Consider the following 23256-nt stretch of genomic DNA (forward strand, 5'->3'; position numbering starts at 1 on the left):
CCGGGTGTGGGTTTTATTCCTCCTCCTCCCGGCAAGGACAAAGCGCCGGGCTCGGCCGTGCTGCCCAGGGCAGGGGACCCACTCCCGGCACGGAGCCCGCTCCAGTGATGGCCAAGAGCTCTCCCCAGCCCCCTGCGGCGGCCTCAGACATTCCTCTGCTCTGTCAGGCAATGAAAATACCCCCAACAGGATTAGAGCAGCCCTCGGGAAGAGAGCGGCTCGCCAACATCCCCAGCCCAAGGAAAGGCTCTGGGGGGTCACAATACCGGGAATGACCCTCAATTACAGCCGCTAACGGAGGGGGTTGCGCCTCAGACAAATTAAGACCTCTAAAAATCCTCTGGTACTTTCACATTCCTGCAGGATGCAGCCAACGTTTGGAAGCGTTCGTCAAGGAGGGCAGACTCCTGCTCTGGCACTTACACGAAGGGAAGAAAAACACAAGAACAAGCAAAATTAGAAAGCAAAATGTCTCTTCCTATTTCCAACCTGGGCACAGGCACAGCCAGCTGCTCTATTCTCCTCCTATTCAACTTCATACAGAGTGGTCAAGGGTTAAAGTGCTTTAAAAAAAAGCATTAAGGAAAAATCTTTTTTCTACAATGAGGAACGCTTGAGAAAGGCTCCGAGCACCAGACAACCAAAGAAAACAGTCCCGGAGAAGGAGGCCCTCACTACAGCTTTCAGGTTTGGATTTTGCATTCACCTTCTTCACCAAGCAAATATATTTAAATAAAATTATTCAATCCCAGTGTGGTTTCCAGGCCACATTAAGGTAGTAACATTCTCATAATTATAGTCCTCTTCACATATTTAAAAATCCTTTCAATGTTTACTTGGAAAGCTAATTGCTGACAGCTAGAAAGAGTGCACGTGTGATCCTTCACAATTCTAGGGTGGAGGGGAAGAATTGTCCCCTCCCCAGCCCAGTTCTCAGGAGCCCTACAGCTCCAACACCCTCACAGAGCCCCATGGATGTGCAGCCTGTCACCAAACCTGGAGAAAAGGAGGCTCAGGGGGCACCTTACTGCCTTCTACAGCTCCCTGACAGGAGGGTGGAGCTAGCGGTCCCCAAGAGACCCAGGAAACAGCCTCCAGCTGCCCCAAGGGAGGTTAGGGTTGGATATTAGGCAAAATTCCTTCACTTAAGGGGTTGTCCAGCCCTGCACAGGGTGCCCAGGGCACTGGTGGAGTCCCCAGCCCTGTAGGGACTTTAAAGCCATGTGGATGTGGCAACTTGGGGACATGGCTCAGTGCTCTCTGGTGTTCTCTTGGCAGTGCTGGGGTAACGGCTGGACTCAGCAATCGCAGAGGACTTCTCCAACCTAAACAATTCTGTGACTCTTCATCTGTGCATACATTATTCATCTCGTACACCTTTCCAGAGACACTGGCGGCTGGGGGATGCAAAGGGAAATACAGGATCTTTCCAGGGTTGAAAACAAAAGCCACCAGCAAACAGATCCATACAGAGAATTTCTGATTAAAACTCCAGCACAGATTTAAACTACAAGACTTACAGCTTCCCAATTGCTATTTAAGTTTAGCTTGTGGATGACACAAACCAGGTTATGTCCACATTCCAGAAGTACAGTCTAAAAAAAATCTTTATTTTTGTACTCCAAAAATCATGAAGCAACTTCAGAAAGATCCTACATGCTGTTACAGTCATGTTCAAAAATATCTCCAAGTTATCAGCGCAGTTTCTCAAGAATTTACAAGCTTGAAGTGACTGTCCTATTGACCAGAGCAGTTTACATTTTCTGTGTTGAGACCACCAAATTCCTTTTTTTAAGCCAAGTACAGTTAGCTGCCAGATGGCACAGACAGTTCTAATCAGACTTCCATGATAAACATTTTTTTATTGATCATTTTCTCTAAAGCAAAGTCTGAAAGTGCAAAGACATATGTAAAAGAGAGAAATTAAATCAGGTCCAGTTCTATCTTTATAGAGATTACAAAGTTAGACAGAGGGATGACAAAGCCACAGCAATTAAAAACATAGCACAGAAATGTTTCTAATTTTAACAAAAAGTTGTGAAATCCAACTTAGCAGTAACTTGGGAGGCAAACTCTGAGAAAAGGCACTCCAGGGTTTACCCGGAGGGGAGGAGCTGAGCTAAAAGGAGCAGCAGCCACCTCCCCCAGAACAGTTTATTAAAGCAAGAACCCCGGCATCAAAGCACACAATAAATAATTAACGTGCAATGCCTTTGTGATAAGGTACTGAACTTGAGCTTTCTCCTAAGGTAAATGATTTGTAAATGCAAATTTGTCCAGCTGCTCCTTTCCTGCATCAAAAGCCTGCTCAAAGATAGCATTTATGAGCTATTTTTGCCAAATATATACACCATCTTAATCAGGTTTTGAGTCATGTGTGTGCTCATTGGTATACAAAAATGCAGGGCAGTTACAGTTACATAAACTAAAGGGGTTGGGGTTTTTTAAAGTTGGTTTTTTGCCTATTGGTCTATTCAAGCTCACGCTTTAATTCCCCCCCATTCACAGTGAGCAGTGACACACCTGCAGAGACCATTCCAGCTGCATTCCTCGATCCATCTTTCCCTTCACATGCAGATCAGAAGGCTTGGAAACAAGTATTATATTTTTTATTCTAAAAGCATTTAGGAAATGGCACCTCAAAATGAAATTACATCTGCACAGCCGCTACTGAAGGCTGTGTTATAGCTTTGGAAAGGGTATAGAAGCAATTACAGCAGGAGCATGGATGTTTCTGATTCCAACTGCTCAAAGTCTGCACAAATGTAACTGTTATTATCATAAAAGGCTGAAGAATGAATTAAATGTGACTCTGCTTTTACAGTGATATCTAGTTTGGTCACCATCTAACACCTGCCTACCACTCTCGAGGAAAACTGCCGGAAGAGGAAGTTTCCAGGTGATGAAGTAAAAGGTGTCCTTGTAAGCAGAATTCCAAAACTCTGCCTAAAAAACTGTAACAGCTTCCTGAAAACAGAAATATTCCTGCTACTTTGCAGAGGATGGGGAATGGCTCCCTACTCACACAACACCCTGGGAGCCCTGATAAAAGATGCAGTCCTGTTTCACTATAGAGAAAGTTTTAAGAAAACCAGCAGTTACATCCAGGACAATTCCATGGCTACGAGGGAAGAGACTGGTCCCATTCTACCAGTACCTGAAAGGTACTTAAAACCACTTCTAGGTTTTGGTGTGCAACAGGAGTCACCCTAATAAGTTTTCAGTCTTTGGGCTACTGATATAACCCATCAAGTCAACCTACCATCCACTTATTATAGTGAAAGAATGCAAAGTTACCAGAGATCAGATGCCAGCAACATAGGTAGTTCACTGAATGTGTTGTGATTTGAGGTTCAGTTTACTAATTCAATCCAGCTTTACATTCCAAGGGAATCTCAGTCAAGACAGGCAGGGAATCAAGCTTTGCATTTGGTAATGATTCCACAATGCACTCAGTACCATCTGTAGCTGTGAGACACGATCTATAAAGGCCAGTTATTTTATTTTTTTAAATGAACACCATCACCGCCACTCGTCGTGCTCACACACAATAACCAACAGTCCTTCAACACAAAAGTTAAGAATGATAAAGTTACTCACATGACACAAACTAAATTAGATTTAAGCAATTTATCTGCTCCATATATTAATCTGTAATAACAGAAACAAGTATTTGATAATTTTTCAAAGCCTTCTGCAGAAACAAGAATTACTTGAATAGGCTAAACTTGGAGAAAATGTTTCTTTAACATCGCACAAGATAAAAGGTAAAAATCTATTTCGTACAGGTCCTTATTTTAATAAATCAGCAAAGGACATGCTTGAAACTGCTACACTGAAGTCCTGAAGTCTGCTCAGAATGAATGAGAAAGCAAGGACGAAACTCGAAAGCACAGGCTCAAGCTCTGCTCTGGAGCCCTGAGCAGTGGTGCCTCCACAGGAAGCTCCAGAGTGAACAAACAGCACAAACCAAACTGCACAGATCTAGCGCAGATAGATTTTCAGCTCCTGTGAATGCTGGCTTTTTCCGTTCAGACTGATTTCCTCAGTGAAATGAAAAACTGGCAACAACAGCAAAGAAAACATTTTAGAGAACCAGCACTTCAGATTTGGGGCTGTTAATGCTGTTGCCATGAGCACATGAGATTCCTATTGAGCTGAACCAGGAAAAGCCTGTAACCAGCACTACCTAGAATGCAGAATGTATCAGATCCTGTCTTGGATGGTTCTCCTCTTTTCACATTCACAAGTCAACTTCTCTCCCCCCTCCAGCAGTCTCAGACGTTGAAACACAAAAACTTCCATTCACATCCTGTAGTATTGTCTATCAGATTCTGTCCCCTCAGTTTAGAGTAAACCTACAGTATTCACATCACCTACAAGAAATCTTATATATCTGTACTCACAGACAACACATTGAAAGGGGAAGAACATGCATTTACACCCAACAGCACAACTGGAAAACCCTGGCAGTTCCAACAGGACACTCCATTTTCTGCAGCTATGGTTTGTGTGGGTTTTCTTTCATCCACATCTCCAAAAAGTTACATAAAACCACAACACACACTGGTTAACAAATCACTGCAGGTATCTCAGCCTTCTCTTATCTCATAGTACCCAAGTACTTTTCAAAACCTACCATAACTTCAAATAATGAGATAAGTAAAAAGAATCCATAGCAACAAAAGAACTACAGAACCTAAAATTAAAGCTCTGAAGACCTGAAGCAGGTATGAGCAAACAAGAACATGTGAAGATTCGGATAAATAAGCTATTTTACACTTCAAACAGAAGACAAGCCTTGTCAGATTCCAGAAAAGGAAGCAGCTTAGGAAAATGATGAAGGAGGGCTGTCCCACCCAAAATCTGCGGTGCACTAAGAGCTCTTAATGCTAATAAAAATAGTGTCCCATAAAATGTATTAAATTTGCTGCTGCAAATAAGTAAGAACAGACTGCTGTGCTTTCAGGTGGAATCCCTAGGACTATCCCTTCACCAGCACCCACACAAGGCACAGTGCTTTGTACCATTACAGGCGTCGTCAGAGGCAGGTCCATCAGCCTCTGTATTACCAGTACCTCCTTCAGCAAAAAGGGGTAACCAAGACACTTCAAAACACTCTGCCCCTTAACTGCTCTGCAGAACCACCAAGAACACAGCAAAGCAGACCACAGTGCAGGCAGGGAGCAGTTTACCACCTCCTGAGCCTCACCTGCTGAGCTCAGCTCCCCACCAGCCTCCCAGGATGTGCACAGCTCCAACACTTCATTCATTTTGACCTTCATTTTTCCCTGAGAAAACCTGAGCAAGTCATCCTGAGCCATTATATTGGCTGGCATTCTCCTCACACTGGGGGGGCTGGTTTGGCCATCAGGAGTGCTTCCCATGTCTCTTCACTACCATATTGTTACACCCTATGACATCTAAGCTTTTCTTATGCTTCAAACCAGGTTTCCATGAAGTGCTGTCCTTACAGGATTTCAGTATTGATACAGGGATGATTTTGAAAGTCTAAGCCCCAAAAAGCTACAGTACAGCTGTTAAAAATGATACACTACACAAGACAAGCATCATTAATCAAGGTTTCCTCTGGACTTCAGCAAGTGAGTGCACTTGAAGCTGTCAGGTCTCCATCCTTTTAAGAAACCGTAACCTGTTCAGCAGTTTTGCATTTCTTTTCCTCAAGGCTAAGTATTTTAAGATGAAACCTGTAGCTTTATTCCCACTTCAGAACCAGACAAACAAATGAAATTTCAGCGTGGGAAAACAAGTAACAAACCAAAACAGTAATTAAAGCTGAATTGAGAATTCGTTACCAATCTGAAGATGAACTTCTGTGAAACATTTTATTAGCAAATTCATTGAAAAACAATAATGCACACTTTGTGAGAATGTTTCAGACTATAGATCTGGAATCTATATGCTGTAACACATAATATTAAAGACTAAAACGGTGACATGAGACAACGTTATTTTGCTCAAAGTGCTTTTCACACTCCAACTGTAAGCCAATCCCTACCCCCACCAGAAAAGCAGTCTGGCTTCCCGGTGGCACCGTGCCCTGTGCCCGTGTCACGCTCTCCCTTCTGCCAGCATGAGTAGTGATGCAGGCAGAAGAGCAGGGAACTGATCCAATTCTCTACATCCTCCACAAACACTTAGGAAAGCCAATGGAAGGGCACAGTACCCCCTTGTTGCAGTGGCACTGCCAGTTTGAAACACTGAAATTAAACACCAAAATAAGATTAACATTTGGCTACGACTTCATGTCAGCTGTGTTTCCTATCTGCCCAAGCACATTTCTAACAAAGATTCACAAATCAATAACAAAATACCTGGATTTTCTGCAAGGCAAGCACTGACGGCCCACCACTGAAAATTCCAATCCCAACTGCACTGGAGCGTACTGACAAACTGCTGAGGTGTCCTACCACAGCAAAAAAATGTCTCTGGATACAGTTTTCCTTTATTTCCAGTTCTTTTATTCTTCCTTCTTTGCCTGTTTTCAAACAGGAACATTTGGCTTTATAAATCACTTTTGGAAATATTTCATCTTCTTGTTAACACTCAGCTCTCACCTCTGCTATACACAACACTACAACAGCTATAATTCAAGCAATTATTCAGTTATTAAAAAGACACATGGATGTGGCACTTGGGGACATAGTTTAGTGGTCAACTGGGCATTGCTGGGGAAATGGTTAGACTCAGTCTTGGAGGGTTTTTCCAACCTAAATGATTCTGTGATTCTTTGATTTTTTTTTTTTTAAGCAATGTGACCTCTTAAAATTTTGAAGACAAGTTAGACACCACTTCTCAATTTTAGAAGTCGTGACAGGCCTAATGACTTAAATTACTTTTGGCAGCCTGTTCTACTTTTAGAAGGAATATCCAAACACCTCTATTTGTGGCTCTCCCTTCCTCACTACAGTTACATTATAAGGTTTGAATGCACGAACCACAGAGCTGTGTTAAGAGGAGATGTTCAGGCTCATTAACTACAGAGGAAAGCCAAGAAAGATGAAGCTTATACAGGACTTGACTCCAACTCAGCCCAAGTGGAAGCAAGCTGTGGGACCATTACACTAAGAACTAGGGGATGAAAAAAACCTGGAAGCTGCCTCCAAGTGCTCAAGTCTGTTAGCGATGGCAGTAACACAAAGGTGACTCTGCCAAAAGGAAGATGAAAGAGGAAAAAATGGAACCAACACAATCAGAGCTGGTGCTTTTACTTCCCAGACAAAGTAGGAAGAAGTGCTGTGTTATAAATATATAATCTAAACTATAGAAAGATACTGTATCTATTCATAGTGTCTTATAAACATGAAGACAAACCGAGATTTACCATGGCTTAAAATATCATCTTTAAGTACACAATAAATAAAGCAAAACTTTCCCAGAAAAACACTCATTAAATACTGGCTGGAAACTCCTGCCGAACATGAAATAACTGGAAGCTGTAGAAAAGCACAATGTCTCTCCAAAACCAGATGAAGTGTAACTTAAATATGTTAACAAGCAATGAACAGCAGCTAAGCCTACACTGGTCCAGCCCTCAGACTGCTGAACACCAAACACACAGAGTGCTCTGTGCTGCTCACCCCGAGGTCAGCAGCAACACTGGACACATGTCACAAAAGTTAAAAACACATCAAACAGGATAAATTCATCAAAGTATAGTAATAATAACAGCAGACAACTGTGCTGGCTACTGACACATGTGCTCACCCAGTGTCACAAAACCTGACAGCTTCAAGACATCTGAGACAGGCATCAGACAAAAACAAAGGTAAAATATATTAACAGTCCATATATATGAGTTAGAACTAAAATCCCTCATAAGCTACCCGTATTTCTAAGCCAAAAAGAAAGTTAAAAAACATAAACAGATGGCAAAGTCCAACAGAGCTATACTGATGAAACACTGAAACCCCAAAGGATATAAAGTACATAGGCCATCAGAAAACTAGGAGAGAAAGGGAAATTTTAAGGGATCAGCTGGCAGAAGTATAAAAACATGGGGTTTTAAGGAATAGTAAAATAAAACATAACAAAACCACAGTAAGACTCACACCCATATAGGTAACAATTAAAATCTGATCTAACTGCAAACTACAGTAGTACACAAATTCTTGGCGCAGATAGATGAATTAGTGGGTAATTTAATCACAAAACAGCTTTTCCACTTTTAAAAGACAAAACTGTATGACTGCAGGATACCAAAAATTATCACCGAGCTGCCATGCTTTGATGAGACCCAAAAGAACTGAATCATCAAAATCCACACCATCAAAAAACAGTCCGTCATATGAGCCAAAACCTCTGCAATGCACTAAGGAAAAGAAGTAGATTAAATCAGTAGATTAAAATGTGCAAATTAAGAAATTCAGGCTAAGCAGAACATCTGAATTTCTTCAGTGGCAACCAGCACCAAGCCAGCTGCACAAACAGCTCCACAGTGAAGAAAATTCACTGCTAACACATGCAGAACAACACATTTTGAGGGGAAAAAAGCTCTCTCTAATGTACAATTCACTGTTTCTAGATCAACTTAAAACAAAATTTCTTACTGAAAAGCTATGAAAACTAGAATGTTAGAGGAAAAGGAAAATAAAACATTGTTACACCACCAAATGACCAGTACATTCCTTCCCAAAAATGCTACACTCGATCCTGGTCACATCACAACAGCAAACCCAAAGATGAACCAGGAAAGTTCAGACACTGGCAGTGAGAATCAGTGATGCCATAAAAACATACCTAAGTTTATGTATTGGGACCCCAGAGAGTTCCCAAGGTGGACAGTTCCAGCTGAACAGCACCTTTAGGGATTTAGTTGCAAATTTTTTCCTACTAATACATCCAATCCCAAAACATCCAGAAGCAACAAGTGGAGAAATAGTTTAGTCTTTGTGTTAAAAAAAAAAATCCTTTCCCTTTAGAGTAATTTATTACTTTTCGTTAAAATTAAACATTAAATCCCTTCTCTTTTTGCACAACTCAAACAGCTCGCGGTTGTTACGCACTCCAGGGAATTACCCAAAATCCCAAGAAAGTTTAGCAGCAGAACATTCCAATTCCTTCACTGCCTTCGGTAAGGGCAGCTTTAATGAGAAAAAAAAACCCAACTATCTTAACTGATGCAAAAATGATTTATCATAAATTGATAGTCTGCATATTTTGTAAAATTAAGATGCTCCTCTGCATGAATAGTAAATCGTAAAAAATCTGGAAATTAAAGCACCTAACAGACCATATAAAGCAGGCTTTCAGTTTTCCTACTGAACCCTGCAATGGTACACATACAAATCAGGCTTATCTATTTATATGGAATTAATCAGGATTACCACTTTCATCTTGGCAATTTCACTGGAGGACGAAATCAATAGCACCCAATCAGTAAAATATGACTGTTTCTACTGTGCTGAGGCATTTTCTCTATTAAGAACTATTTTGCCTTTTTTAAAATCAATACCCTCAGGCATGTTTCAATGCTGTGCTTTGGTAGGACAATCCAAGTAGCACTCTGGTGTTTTGGGCAGCTCTCTCCCCTCTCAGCCTGGCACATAGGAGAAGCAAACACAGGTCTGCACCTCCACTGCCACTCCCAAAGGCTGCACCAAGACTCTGGAGTTCTCAAGGGTTGAACACCCAGTCCACAACCCTCGGAGAAAAGTAAATAAACCCTTCTGGATCCAGCATGGAGGCTGCAGCCTGGGTCCTGCAGCCACTGAGATCACTACAAACTGGTTAAACAGAAATGGAGTTTCTCTTCTACCAAGTGACATCCCGATGTTAGCACTGATTCCTTACAGGAAACCAGCACTAATTAGTTACTGGCAACAACTCCAGTTATACCTCCTCATAGGCAATGCAAAGTGAAACTTTAAACATCCTGCATCTATAAAACCACAGCATGCTTAGAAAAGCTGGCTACAAACACTGGCACACATTTTACACACCAAATTATCTCCATGAAACTGATGATGATACAAAAATTCACTTTCAAACCCCCCATGACACTCGGGCTGATGTTGCCCAAATTAAATGCTTTTATAGCTTGAAAACAAAGGTTAAGAAGAATATCGTACTGCTCTTTGTGTCATTTTCATAAACTCCCACTCCATTTCCACACTCATTTATTATCAGTCTCCTCTTGGCCATGCAGCAAACTCAAGTTAGGTGCCTACAGAGTCTTCAGACTTCTCTGAAAATCTCTGGCTGGAGGTTAATGTCATGTAAATCACAAGGGCACTTTATCATCAGGAACAACCATACACTCTTATTTGTATAAGGAAATATCTACCGTATGTAACTTCCTTACTTACACTGATAAGTTTGCACGAGGTAACTAAGCCAAGCTTTTATTTTTAATGACATTTTTTGTTTGCTGCTTTTTACTGTGATGAACATTAGGCACAGGTGTGTACACACCTGACAATATTGAAACTGAAGTGTTAATTTATTAGGAAAGCTTCATAAGCCAGTCAAGTAATTTTTTAGATGACTAATAAACACGCACTGCAAAAGCCATATGCAAGCTGTCCATATGGAACAGAAATATCAAGCATGATATTAAGCACAGGTGCTTAACTGAACTGGGACGTAATCGAGACCTGAATATTTCTGCTCTATTTTTAACTTGGGATATAATTAGAAATAATCAAGCAGCACACACAAAACAGAAACAAATGATGACCTGCTGTTTCTAGGGACCCCAGCCGATCTGTGCTGCCATCCTTAGCTTTCCACACCCCTTGTCACTCCCCAGGAGGAGCATCCCTGGCAGCAGCACCTGGAAGCAGTTCCCAACTTGCTGCTCATAGACCCCTTCAGTTCTGGACTTCTCGTGCAGCTCCAGGCTCACCAATTGCTAATTCTGCTCCATTGAGACTTCCCAAACCAGCAGTTTGTCCTCTAAAAACAAAATGCATATTGATTCCAAGGACTTCAAGAATACCAGGGAGAGACAGAACAAATTCCCTGCTTCTGAATAATCTCATTTGCAATCTTAATGGCATATACAGGCTATCACAGTTTTCCTATTAAAAATTAAGCTACACCAGCTTTATTTTTATTCCTAATAATGCAATCCTGTATAGATCCAAGTTTTTATGCTCATCTCCACTCAGTTACAAAATGTTATAGGAGGCGGGATTTAGCTTAATTTGTTGCTTCTTCCTGATTTGTTTTATTCCCTCAACTAACTGAAACATTGTCCTAATTCTAAAAATCAGCAGCTCATCTCGCCTTACCTGCAAAGCAACCAACTAGACTGGAAAACACACTAATGTATGCAGACACACAAATAAATGAAGTTATAGTTTTTTTCTTAAACTAATTCAGCTGCACTCCTTTCAAAGAGCCATGACCAGCTATTTATAGATAGGATCAAATGTCCCTCTAACACACATGACTCCATACAAAGAATATGGGCTTCCAAATCTGCAACTTCTGCTCATTTATGGCACTTTTACCCACACCAAAATGCCAGCATGGGAGTTTTTTTTGCATTAAAACCCCCTGTTCTGGACATAGCAAGCAGGACTTCAGCCTTGACAAGGAGAGCTGTGAGTCCCACAACTAAAGCTCCACCTGGACCTACAAACCTGGTGTTTCTCTTCCTCTCCTAACACCAGCCTAAGGAGGCTCTGCCCAGCATCCTGAAGAGATCAAGCTTCACCCAAAGCATGGGACAGAAGGCAGCACTATCCCCCTCACATCTGAGCTCAGTGGGGAGAACCTTCATGCCATGGAACATGTGAACCCAACTCCCTCTTGTATGAGCAGGGAGGGACTTGCAAGTCTTTCTCCCACCTGCCCATATAAAAGTATGTGGAACATCCTCTGTTTAAGAAAAAACAGTAGCACTCAGGTTGGAAATAGTGTGAATTAAAATGAAGTTCATCCACTACACATGAAGTGTCTCCTCTTTACTGAGACTAACAACTAAGGGAGCCTTTTTCTGGCCTTTTAAGTAACTGGTACAAACACCCTCACACAGTTCCTGGTCCTCCCCAGGGATCCCATGAGGTCCACAGACACAGCACAAAGGCACCTTCCACAAGAGACACCGAGAGAGGAGAGGAGGAGCTCACCAGAACTTCCAAGATTTCCACAACGATACTCCTAAATTCCTGCTTCAATAAACAGCTCCAATGAAGGTTTTATGCCATATCATTGCAGCACACCACTCCCCCTTTGAAGACTTAATTCATATATTTGGCTCCAACAGACAGAACTTCACCTACTAACTTGATTTTGTCAAACCATAAACGATTATTTTGAACTAGCAAAGAGCTACCAACACAACCATAAGACCACTGAGCTGTCAGGAGAGCAGGAATACCAGAAAAGAATCACCACGTGGCAAGATTTTACACATCAGAAAGTAACTTATCTGTTACACATACTCTGCAAATCTCTGAGTGAAACTGCAGTATTTTTCAAAAGAAAAAAAAATCTGCTTCAGACCTGGAATCTGCAAAGCTTGTAGTGTGTGAGAGGACAAATAAAAATATCCCCTGTCAACAGGAGTCAGCACACATGGTTCCATCAGTGGTATCCAAGATGAGAACCACCATGGACAATCCTGCCTAATGTGACTTGAAACAGAACAATTACACCATTTAATGTCAAGTTGCTAAAAAACGCTGATTTGACCAGCAGTTTTTTCCATATCTCACTTGCACAGAGCTTTCTCTTAAAATATCAGGATTCAATCAACCTACAGAAATTTTTTTTTTTTAAATCCCAGCACTCGGCATTCAAGACCAGATTTTCTTTCAAGCTTCCTACTAGCTTATTGCTGGCAAGAAGGAAAAAAAGAAGTTACTTTTTAAAGCCAGTATTTGGAGAAACGAGCAGATAACATCGCTTTAAAGCTAGGGAGGCTTCTGTGGTATTAATGGTCTCATGCAAGGGCTTTTGAGAGAGCCTTCTCCTGCCTCACCTGGCTGAGAGTACGTTTTCCGTAGCCTATAAAGAACCAGGATTCAATCATGGACCATTAAAGACAACAATGGTAAAAGGTGTGAGAACTAGCGCGGCTGAAACGCTGCCAGACCGCTCATTTCTGGGCTACTGCGGCAATTCCCAGGCAAGTTCCTCTCTCTCCACAGGTTGCCGGTACCGAGTCCGTGCCGCTTCCAGCACCGCTCCCGAGACAGGGCAGAGCCCGCCCGTGCCCGGCTGCCCTCACGGGTAAGCAGAAAGCCCGACTGCCCTCAGGAGTGCCCGGCTCCCCTCACGGGTAACCAGAAAGCCCCACTGCGCTCAGGTGTGCCCGGCTCCCCTCACGGGTGCCCGCAAGCCGGGAGCACAGGTGGGTGAACCGTTTCAGTCCCCCGCAGACGGGGCTCCAGGTGTCCCTTGTTCCCGGGGAGGCACCGCCGCCGCTCCCCGAGGCGCGCAGTGGCCCCTGCTGGTGCCCGCTCGGGGGGAGCGGAGCGGACTCAGCCCCGCAGCACCGCTTGCCCCGCCGGGGCCGCCCCGGGCCCCGCCGCCCCGGGGGCCCCTCCGCGCCCCCGCACAGCCTCGCGCCCGCCGCCTCCGGGCTCTCGCCGCGCTCTTACCCGTGAGGAGGCTCCGGGAGCCGCTCCGCGCTGCGGCGCCGGCCGGCGCGGGCTGCGCGAAGAGAAGGGCGATGCACAGGGAGCCGAGGAGCCGCCGGGCTCTCCGCGCCGCCATCGCTCCGCTCCCCGCGCCCGGCAGCCGGGCTGCACCCAGCGCCAGCCCCTCCCCCGGGGGGCTCCTCCTGCCTTCCTTGCCTGCCGGGCGGGCTGCGCGGAGGCGGCGGAGGGAGAGCGGCGGGCGGGCGGAGCGGCCGCGCTCCCTCCCTCACTCCATCGCGGGCCGGGCTCCGCCGCTCGCTCCCTCCGTCCCTCCCTCCCTCACACGGACCCCGCGGGGCGCGCGCCGCCTCCCGCCCGCCCGCCCGCCCCGAGCCACGCGCATGCGCGCGCCCCTCCCCTCCCGCCCCCGACCCCCGCGCCAGGTGTGCGCGCGCCCGCCCCCCTCGCGCGCCACCGCGCCTGCGCGCGCACGGGGGGGGGCGGGGCCGCCGCCCTGCCCTGAGGGGCGTCGAGCTGCCTCCGCTCCCCTCCGGCGTTCGGTGCGTAAAGTTGTTGGGTTTTAATGCAATAAATCCGTGGTTTTCCCGCTCCAGCACCAGCCCCAGCATGGGTCCGGGACCTGCGCGTAAAAACACGGAAAACCAAACAGTTTGGCACCAATCCGGGTATCCCCGCTGCGTGGCGAGCCGGAGGCTGTGGGAAGCGGGGGCCCTGCTCTGCCGTGGTGCTGGGAACCAGCAATCCAGAGCCGTCAGGAAAACCGAAATCGAACTAAACGTGGAAAAATAACTTGCGGAAACTTGTTTGCTTGCAGAGCAACTCTGCTGCTCCGTTCGGAATGCCTCTCCCAGTAAACATGCTTCTCAAAGATAAATAACGTGAAGAAAAGACCAAGCATGTTCCGAAAAGGCAAATGAAATGTATTTTCATCCTCATGGGGGTAATTAATTTTGTACAGCATTTGCCATTCAAATACAAATCACTGGAATGCCACGCAGTTCCAGCCCTACTGCCGGATCCAGTCTCCTTACGAAGGACATAATACAAGCTATAAATATACATTCCTCCTTCATTAATCATATAGAGTGTACCCTGATATTTTTTCCATCTCGGCTTGTTACCCACTAAATTATATTTTTACAATGCACACAGTGTCCTTGCTCATTTTATTGTTGGCTAATTGAATCGTCTCTTTCAGGCCGTAAATTACACGGGGCCAGGGCTGGAGGTAACCGGTAGGGAGCCGGACCCTGAGGCACCACGGCACGTGAAACACAGGTACATCCCCCACAAAAGGTGCTGCAAAATATTTTAAAACTAATTTTAAATTATTTGTTCCAAAATACCCAGGCTTTTACACTGGTTGTGAGACTCCCATTAAGGAAAGTTGCCCTTGATAACCTCGGTGTGTGTGGCAAGGGTGTCCCTCTTGTTGGAGGCAGCTCTATATTCCCGTGAAATTCTCCCTGATCCAGCGGGATTTGCAGATTTGTTTATGGAGAGGGTTTTCTGCCAGGCAGACGCTGACAGAGCGCGCAGTGCCCCAAACGCAGGTGTGGATTTTGCCATGCAGGGATGCACACAGTGAATTAAATGCTGGCGTGACTGCAAAGCACCAGCAAATACAGGTGTCTGAAGCGTCTCTCCTTGTGAAACTTGCATCATTATTTTATGTTTCTGTCAGGAAACGGGGTTTGGCCACTAAAAATATCCCGGGGCATTTTCACAATGGAATAATTACCTCCTCAGAAGGATGTTTGGGTTTCTCCAGTTTACCCTTGCCGAGTTACGCTGCTATCTGATATGCCACAAGGATTACCAGCAACCAGCTGCAATTTATCCTGAAAATGGAAGCGGTGATTAAAAGGCAGGACTGGTAGTGTAACTTCTATTAAAGCTGGTTAGCAATTCCCATCATAAAGTCCTGCCCTCAGTTGTGTTTAATAGGGCCAGACTAACTACTGTGCTGAAATTTAAGCATCTGAAGTTCATACCTCGGGTTAAATGATAAAAATTTCTCCTTTTGTTCCTTCTGTCAGGGATTTTCCAGTCTGAACACAAGAACGGTCACGTTGTCAGAGGTGTTCCCTCAAACCCCACCATGAACAACCTCCTGAAAGTCCCACTGGTGCTCGGCAGGAGCTTTCCAGCACTTCCGCTGCCCAGCAGCTCCATCCTCATCACAGCCCAGGGCTGTGGGATCAGACCTGGGTCTGCAGCTCCAGTTCTTGGCTGCTCTCCGGACCATGCCAAGTGTGCAGGCAGGAAGGGCGAGCAGGGAACCTGTCCTTCCAGTCCTATTGGGAAACATGGAGCAGGAAGCTCCTTGAAAAACGTGTGATGGGGACGGGAACTGGGTCTGGGACAGGTAAGTTGGCGGGCACGGAGGCTCTGGACAGAGACAGGTTCTCCAGGGCAGTGGAGGAGAACGAGGAGCCAGAAGGAAAAACAGGTCTGCCTGAAGGGAGGGATAAAGCAAAGCTCATGAGGAAGAGTCTGGAAGCCAGGCTGCTGGGAGAAGACTGAAAATCAGAGTAGGAAAAGGAGAGGTTGCTGGGAGGAGGACATGCAGGCTAGGAGGACTGGGAGCTGTCCCTGAGGTCTGCCCAAGGGCTGAGGGAGAGCTTGCTGGGCAAATGAGACTGAATAGAAGAGCTGGAATAGGATGAGGAAGGAGGACCCCAAGGCTGGGTGTGGGATGCAGCAGGGCCTATGGGAAGAGGAAATTCCTTAGAGAAAGTGGTGCAGGAATGGGAATGACAGAGGGAGGGATGCAGAGCAGAAGGGTGAGGGTTTAGGAATGGGAATGAAGACCACCTGAAAAACAGTCTGAAAACAGCTGAAATACACTGAGGATGTACGTCACCCCCTTGGAGTGCTGGAGCTTGTGCCAACCATGGCATCACTCACAGAGGGACATTTCCACATTGCTGATGGCCTGAATCGATGTCAGCCCAGGATTACATTGTTGGGTTATCTCTACATGGTAAAGAAGAATATATTCAATAAAACAAGAGTACTCAGGCTGCACAGTAACACACTCCCCAGTTATCAAACACCAGGATAAAGGCAGCCAGTGCAAAAGGATAAACCAGGCTCAGATACTGAACTAAGGTCAGGGAACCCAGACAAGTGCTTCAACAACTTTGACTTCATTTACTGTAAAAATCAGACAAGTATTTTATGCATCTAGTGAGGAACTGCAGGGCAAGCAAGCGCAGCACTGTGGGTGGGGCTGGTGACTGCTGCTCCCAGAAAGGATTTTTAGCCTCAGGAATTTGTGGGATGCAAAACACAGTCCCTAAACAGAGCCTGCCCAGGTACCTGGGCTGACATTTTGAAGCCTGATATGCAGAAGTGAAGAGTTCTTGCAGATAAATCTGCAATAACTGAGAATTTATACAACTTTTGACTCAATTAGATGCTTGGCCATGTTCTATTTTCTGACAAAATCAGGCCATTGAGTATTTCTAATTCGATCCCTGAAATGAAAAGATATTTTTTATTATTCTGTTTGTACGCCCAAGTTCCTCATCTGTAAAATAAGGGCAACACCAGTTCTCACTCCACTGTTGAGAAAATGAATTAGAGTTTGTGAAGCACTTGGATACCATAGTGATGAGTCCCATGGCAAAAAGCTCAGGAGGAAATGAATAAATCTGTCTTCAGAACAATATTTGAATAGTCTGCTGTAAATAGTCTGCTCACGGGCCACACAGTGAACAGCGAGGAGAAAATAAAATTATTACTGAGCGAGCACGGTCTATTCTATACAATGAGTGAGGCCGGGAACCTGTCGAAGGAACAGTGTGTGATCTAATTACAATTAAATGCTGTATCATAATGCAAGTGCACAGAAGGGACAAATTACAGTCACACATGCCACCTTAATGTTGGTATAGGTAAACTTTTAGGCTCTTGAATTTAAGAAAAGCACCACTGTTAGGTGCAAAGGTGTAATACACATGTATAAATTATTTCCTTGCCCTTTAATAGTGGGAGACAATATATTTACCTCCTCTACCTCAGCTGCTTAAGTGGAAAAAGTGTTTTTCTCTTCTTGGAGATATCTCAGCCTTACAGCCAAGATTTAATGCTGTCATTCACTCACTGACATACAGATTTAAATCCAAAATTCACCTTCTTTGGGAGTCTGCGCATGATCATCAGAGACAGACTATTCTCCAGAGAGGGATCCAGAGGAGGACCTTCATTTCAGTGATTAAAATTTTGTGTTTTGCTTGGAGTGCTTCCCACTCCAAAATAGCCCCCTGGTTTTGGTGCAGAGGCAAGGTTATGGAACAACAACTCCCCTGATCTTTCCGAGTCCTCAGTCCCAAGGCTACGCTGAGCTTTCCCGACTCCTGCTGAGACTTGGAGCCGCTTCAGAGCGGCTGTAAATTGCACTGGGTTATCTGTCGCCCACAAGAAGGGTGATGGAATTAGGATTCCACTGTTCAGTGCCACTGTGGTCGTGCCTATTTTTCTCATCATGATTTCTCTATTGCTTAGCAGGATGTGAGGTGACACTGAATCGTTACACCAATTTATTGTTATCCGGAGAATTTTCCGTTACCAGGCATCCTCTAGCAGTTGGTTAAGGCAATTTGGGATAAGAAGGGGTTGCAGCACAAATAAAGATGTGGCTCATTAAGTTTAAGACTTAGAGCTATGAGATACCTTCAGTTTAACCTTCTGTGCTGCCTCCCTTGTGAGGCAACATAGCAGGTTAAACTGTGTGAGGCATTGGCTCCATCCACGGACAACTTCTGGCAACATGACCTGTCCAGTTATTCCCAATCTCCATTCTGATTCCAGCACCAGTGCCCAGCAAGGTGTGCTGTCTTTCATCCTTCAGTAGGGGCTAGATTTTTTTTTTCATTTATTTTTCACATTTATTGGTCACGGATGTGGTTTTGCAAACTGCTCTGAGGTTAAAAGTCACCCTCTGGACTTTGCCAAGCAAATTCTAGGTTAGCAGGTCATGTGCCAGAAACCCTCCAACCCCAGCACGCGTACTGCTGTCATTCCTGATGTCAACAGCAGTTCCACCTCCTCACCGGAGTCAGGGAGGGTCATCAATAGAAGCAGACCTTCCGATCACTGAGGTGAATTCCCTGGGACGTCTGAGAGGAAGGTGGAGCTCCTGGAGTCCTGGAGGTTAACGGAGTCTGAAACACGAGCAGGGCAGTTGGTGTAAAATGCTTTTAAAGGCTTCACTCGCTGAGTAAGGGAGCTGCTGAGGTCTAATCCAATGTTTGTTTATTTAGGGATTTCAGAGGTAGATGGAGGGAACCTAGAATCCAAAATGCTGGGTTTACTGGAATCCAATCCACAATTTAAAAGAAAGGGTAAGTTATCTGTTATCAGGACGTGCATAATGATGTGGGATGTGATTCTCTAGGCATCCAGAAGGAGAGAAATGCAGGTAACTTCCAAGGGGAAAGCCTGATGTTATTGCAGTCAAGGGGATTTTTGCCATCTGTGTCAGCAGAGTGAGATTTCATCTCTGGAAGCCTGTCATGGGATGACACTGTGCCACAGGTGCTCACAGCGTTATCAATGACTATTTTCCTGTTTTGGTGGTTGTCATTAGTCATTGTTCTCAAATGAGGTCATTCCAGGGGAGACACTGACCACTGAGTCTCCATTCTTCTTCCCCGCTGTCCGTGCCCTTGCTTTTCCAGTGTCCCCACTTCTCCCTGAGCTACTGCAACTCCTCTTTGGATTGAAAGACTCTCTGCACACCCAGGAAGAGAGGAGACAGATGGTCCATGCCCTCTCGTGCGAACAGGATCAGTCTCCTCTGCAGTTTGAAAACCACATAAGCCAGGCAAGGATTCCAGGTGGTGTTTATCCCAAAGCATTTCCAACAATCCCACAAGAATGTTAATTACTGACACCAACAATCTTGTTCTCATTCATATAATGGGAGCGCCTAAAGGTCTTACCTGAGGTTGGGTCCTGTTGTGTTAGACAGTGTAGGATTGCACAGGAGAAACACGGAGCACTTTTAGTCCAGGTTATCCTGGCAGAAAGTCAGAAGGAAAGCAGAACCACAGGTGTTGGAGGTAGAGCAGCAGGGCCAGCCTTCACATCTCCTGAGTCCCAGTGCTTCAGTGCTCAGTAAACACCATCACATTTTCTCCTGTGCCAGGGGAAGTGAGACTGCAGAGGTCTGAGAGAATTCAAAGGGAGAGGAAAACCGTGGAGAGAGGAGATAAGAACAAAAGGAAAAGAACTGATGCTTAGCACAAAGAAACAGTCATTCGTCTCTGGGCTTGAGAAATCAAAGAAACAACCTTAGACCAACAGCAGAGGATGCCTGGAAAACGCACAGCCCAGCACTCCTGGGGGTCCCATCCCAGCACACCTTACAAACCTCACCTTTGCCCATGGCAGGAACCAACAGTAGCACAGCCCAGCCCCTTCTGTTACCTGAAAGTGCCAGCTGAGGTGTTGGATCATATGGCTGGAGTCAGATATGTTGGAGGACTCCTGGAAATGGAAGGAAAAGGCCACATTACCTGTGAGAGATAGAAACAGATCAGCCAGAGTTAGGTGAGCAAGTCCACACGTAAAACTTGAGATCAAATAGACTCGACTGTTATGTCAAAACCTACAACTCCCACAAGTGCCCTTCCTTTTGCTCTGTATCTCAGGCTGTGATTTTAGGTGTTTAAAACTGAATATACAGAAACAATGATTCCAGGAGTCATTGCTTGGACATAGTGGCTGAAGTGCCCCTCTGCTTTAAATGGCAGGAACTGGAGGCACAGAGTTCTATTAGAACCTTGTGACAGAAGAGTAAATATGAACAAAATTACCTCAGTCCACTAATTAAATAGTTCAAAACCAGTCATTGCTATGATGTAGTAAAGACAATGAGCCACAAAAGAATGAAGACGTTGGACAACAGGTTGGGACAGGGACAGAGTCCTGTGTGCTGTAATGATCTCGTTCATGCACTCTCAGACAGCCCTTTAAAGTCAGAGTTTTGGCTCTGCTTCCTCCAACTGGAATGCTCAGACAAACCTCATCACCCTTTCAGATGCTGTGAAAGAATTTTTATAAGCATAATGGAGTTTTCATGGAAGAAATATTGGACTTCTTCATTTTTACCATGTCATTCTGACAAAGGGACAAGCTCAAACAGTTGTAAAATTAAACTTTTCAGAACAAGCCCTGGTTTACAAAGGGCTTCCACTCCCCCAGGCGCATGCCACTGAAGGATGCCTGAAGTCCTTTTTTTGGATTTCTTTTGCCACAGGGTCTGTGTACTGTGATCGTGGTGCCTCCTAAAGTACCTTCCTGTCAGGAAAGGTGGTGCTGCAGCACCTGGGAGGGCTGCAAAAGTCTGGACAAGACTTTGGTGATGCAACTGTCAGAGGAGAGCATGGAGGTCTCTTCCCAGGGAGCAATAAAAGGGATACAGCCCTGATTTGCCAAGGAGAGAAACAAGCTTCTGTTTCCAGCAGTTCCTGGTTTAAAAGCAGAGCTACACCTCGACTCATTCTATATAAATTTTATTTTTAAATAATTTCTAACCTCTTGCAATTTTTAAGCATCTCCAAAACCAGGGTAAATTAGCCAACATTCCTTCCTAGTGTTACCAGTCCAACCTCTTACTCGCATTAGCACAGTCTGACTCTTTCTCAGCTGCAGGACTGAGCATTGTGGGGACACAAGGACAGTAAAAAGCAAAGAACACAATTTGTGCCAAGGAAGGGTGCTGCACCGAGAGCTCTGGCAGGAAAAATGTGGGCAGATAGGTGAAGAGTCTGACTCCTCAAGCTCCAGTCTGACGCTTCTCACAGACATTCATTTCACTTTTTTTTTTTTTTTTTTTTTTGTTTAAACATCCCTTCAGGGCAACAATTCTGCAAAAACACCACCATTCTCCCACCTTTCTATGCTCATCCCAGGGAACCAGTAATCAAAGCCAGGAGAGCAAACCAGGGGCTCCAGTGGGATGTGGAACGTGGGCAGTGAAGCCGTGAGCCTTCGGATCTCCCTGACAGGTCTGGGCACTCGGCATGTCAGGATCTCTGGGTCTGCTGTCACCCAGGGGTTTTACCACTCATGTTACTCCCTCAGCACCTGAATGGCAGCTTTAAAATCAAATTACATGAGTGCTACAGGCTGCAGCCCCTGGCTGAGCCCCACAGTCAGACTAATTGAAACAACAAATATGTCTGGATAGCAGTTCCTTAAGAAATGTCATCCTTACAATGCTCCGCTTTTCCTCCTAACAGAACCTGACGGGATTTATTGACTGCCCGCTGTTCCTGAGAATGCATCGGAAGTTATTGATTCTGAGAAATATGAAATGTGTCAGAGAGGTCAGAATGCGACTCTGTGTCCAGGTGAGACACAAGGGCATTCAGAGATACTGAACGGAGCAGAGGGAGTGGCAGGAAGCCAAAGGCTGGGAGTTCACTCCGACAGGGATCAGTGGGCTTAGAACACCACTGTCCCAAGAAGAAAGAAGTGAAGGTGCTAATCCAGGTTCCTTGTGACCAGGAACCACCATGCTGTAAATGTTGCCCAGGCTGTTGCCCCAGCTGCTTCCCTCTCCACTAATAGCCATTTTTTGAGGGATGCTCTTGGAACAAAAGTTGAAACGCATTTCCTCATCCTCTCATAGTGGAAGGTACGTGCTGGCAGGAGAATCTGGGAGGAAAATGCTCTTATGCTATACGGGCAATGAACATTTTGTGCACAAGCAAGATGCCCTCACATTCCCAAAGGAATTCAACTAAAAAGCATCACTACTGAAAACTGGAGAGAATTTAGATGCTTGGAACAAACTTACATTGTTAAAAGTGGGGAATTGGTAGAGAAAGATGTTCAGGCTATCAGAAGTTGTTATCAGAAGTGCCCTTCATTTCTGAAAGCACAGAAGTGTAGGTATTCAACAAAAATCAATTTCTCAAAAAGACTCTCCTTCCATGCCCAAAAGCCTTTGGTGAGGGCTGAGAAGAAATTGAGGTTTATGTCTGTATCATGTGGACATTTAGATTCCACGAAGCAAAGCAATGGCATTTTTCAGCTGTGAGCCCTCTGAGGCAGGTAACAAATAACAGTGATTTGACAGAGGGAGAAAAGCTTTCTCACAAATCTCCTGTTTTCCCAGTCCCAAAGGGCTGCAGTCTGCCTCTCTCCCTCTTTCAGGCTGGCACTCGCTCCACAATCTGTTGGGTTTGTGTTTTCAGATAGGAGTGCAGCGTTTTCCTGCTGACCTCCAGCAATAAGTAGCACTCAGCTGCTCCTTCTGGGGTGTCATCACAGCATCCACCACTCCTCAGGCTGCCAGGACTATCTGGGAAGCACAGCCTTTGGAGGAGGCAGCACAGGTGAACACAAGGAAGAGTATGACTGACATCTTTTTGATGTTTACTGCTACTACTGCTGTTAACATGTGTTTCTGCTAAAGTGCAGAGCTCATGGATTATGTTTAGCTTAAAAAGAAAGCTCTAAAAAAGTACCAGTGAAAGACATAAGGAAGAAAAACCTCAAAACCACTCCTGTTCTTATATTCTTTTTGGGTTTTTTTTTTCTTCTTCTTCTTTTAAAGTTCTGCATCCAGTTTCAGGCAAATTGAGCAGTTCTGGGGTGTGGTGCCTCCAGAAGGCTCCTGAAGACACACATGCTGTGCACATGCTGCTGCTGTCGGAAGGGA

At 45.0% G+C, this 23256-nt stretch overlaps 1 protein-coding gene and 1 long non-coding RNA gene across 9 annotated transcripts in view; one reads left to right on the plus strand and one right to left on the minus strand.

Moving 5' to 3' along the window:
* NEO1 (neogenin 1) overlaps positions 1-13933 on the minus strand; it is a 161041-nt gene extending 147108 nt beyond the window's left edge. For 3 of the 6 annotated variants that reach the window (XM_085071065.1, XM_085071064.1, XM_085071063.1), the window contains exon 1: positions 13575-13931. In XM_085071065.1, the coding sequence (XP_084927191.1) occupies positions 13575-13689 (115 nt within the window). In that variant the 5' untranslated portion in view covers positions 13690-13931. Of the gene's footprint in view, positions 1-13574 lie in introns of all 6 variants that reach the window. The other 3 variants (XM_085071067.1, XM_085071066.1, XM_085071061.1) reach the window with 2 other exon arrangements.
* A 120-nt stretch (positions 13934-14053) lies between these two features.
* LOC146432916 (uncharacterized) lies at positions 14054-20231 on the plus strand. Of its 3 annotated transcripts, none has more exons than XR_014854371.1 (3): positions 14054-14852; positions 15614-15942; positions 19262-20231. It is a non-coding gene; the product is annotated as an uncharacterized LOC146432916 (long non-coding RNA). The 3 variants fall into 3 exon arrangements; XR_014854372.1 differs by lacking the exon at positions 19262-20231 and having other exon boundaries at positions 14054-14514; positions 14773-14852; positions 15614-17330; XR_014854370.1 differs by lacking the exon at positions 19262-20231 and having other exon boundaries at positions 15614-17330.
* Positions 20232-23256: the final 3025 nt, after the last annotated feature.

Source organism: Lichenostomus cassidix, chromosome 10, assembly GCF_008360975.1.
Source record: "Lichenostomus cassidix isolate B80296 chromosome 10, HeHo_3.0, whole genome shotgun sequence".
Lineage (NCBI taxonomy): Eukaryota > Metazoa > Chordata > Aves > Passeriformes > Meliphagidae > Lichenostomus > Lichenostomus cassidix.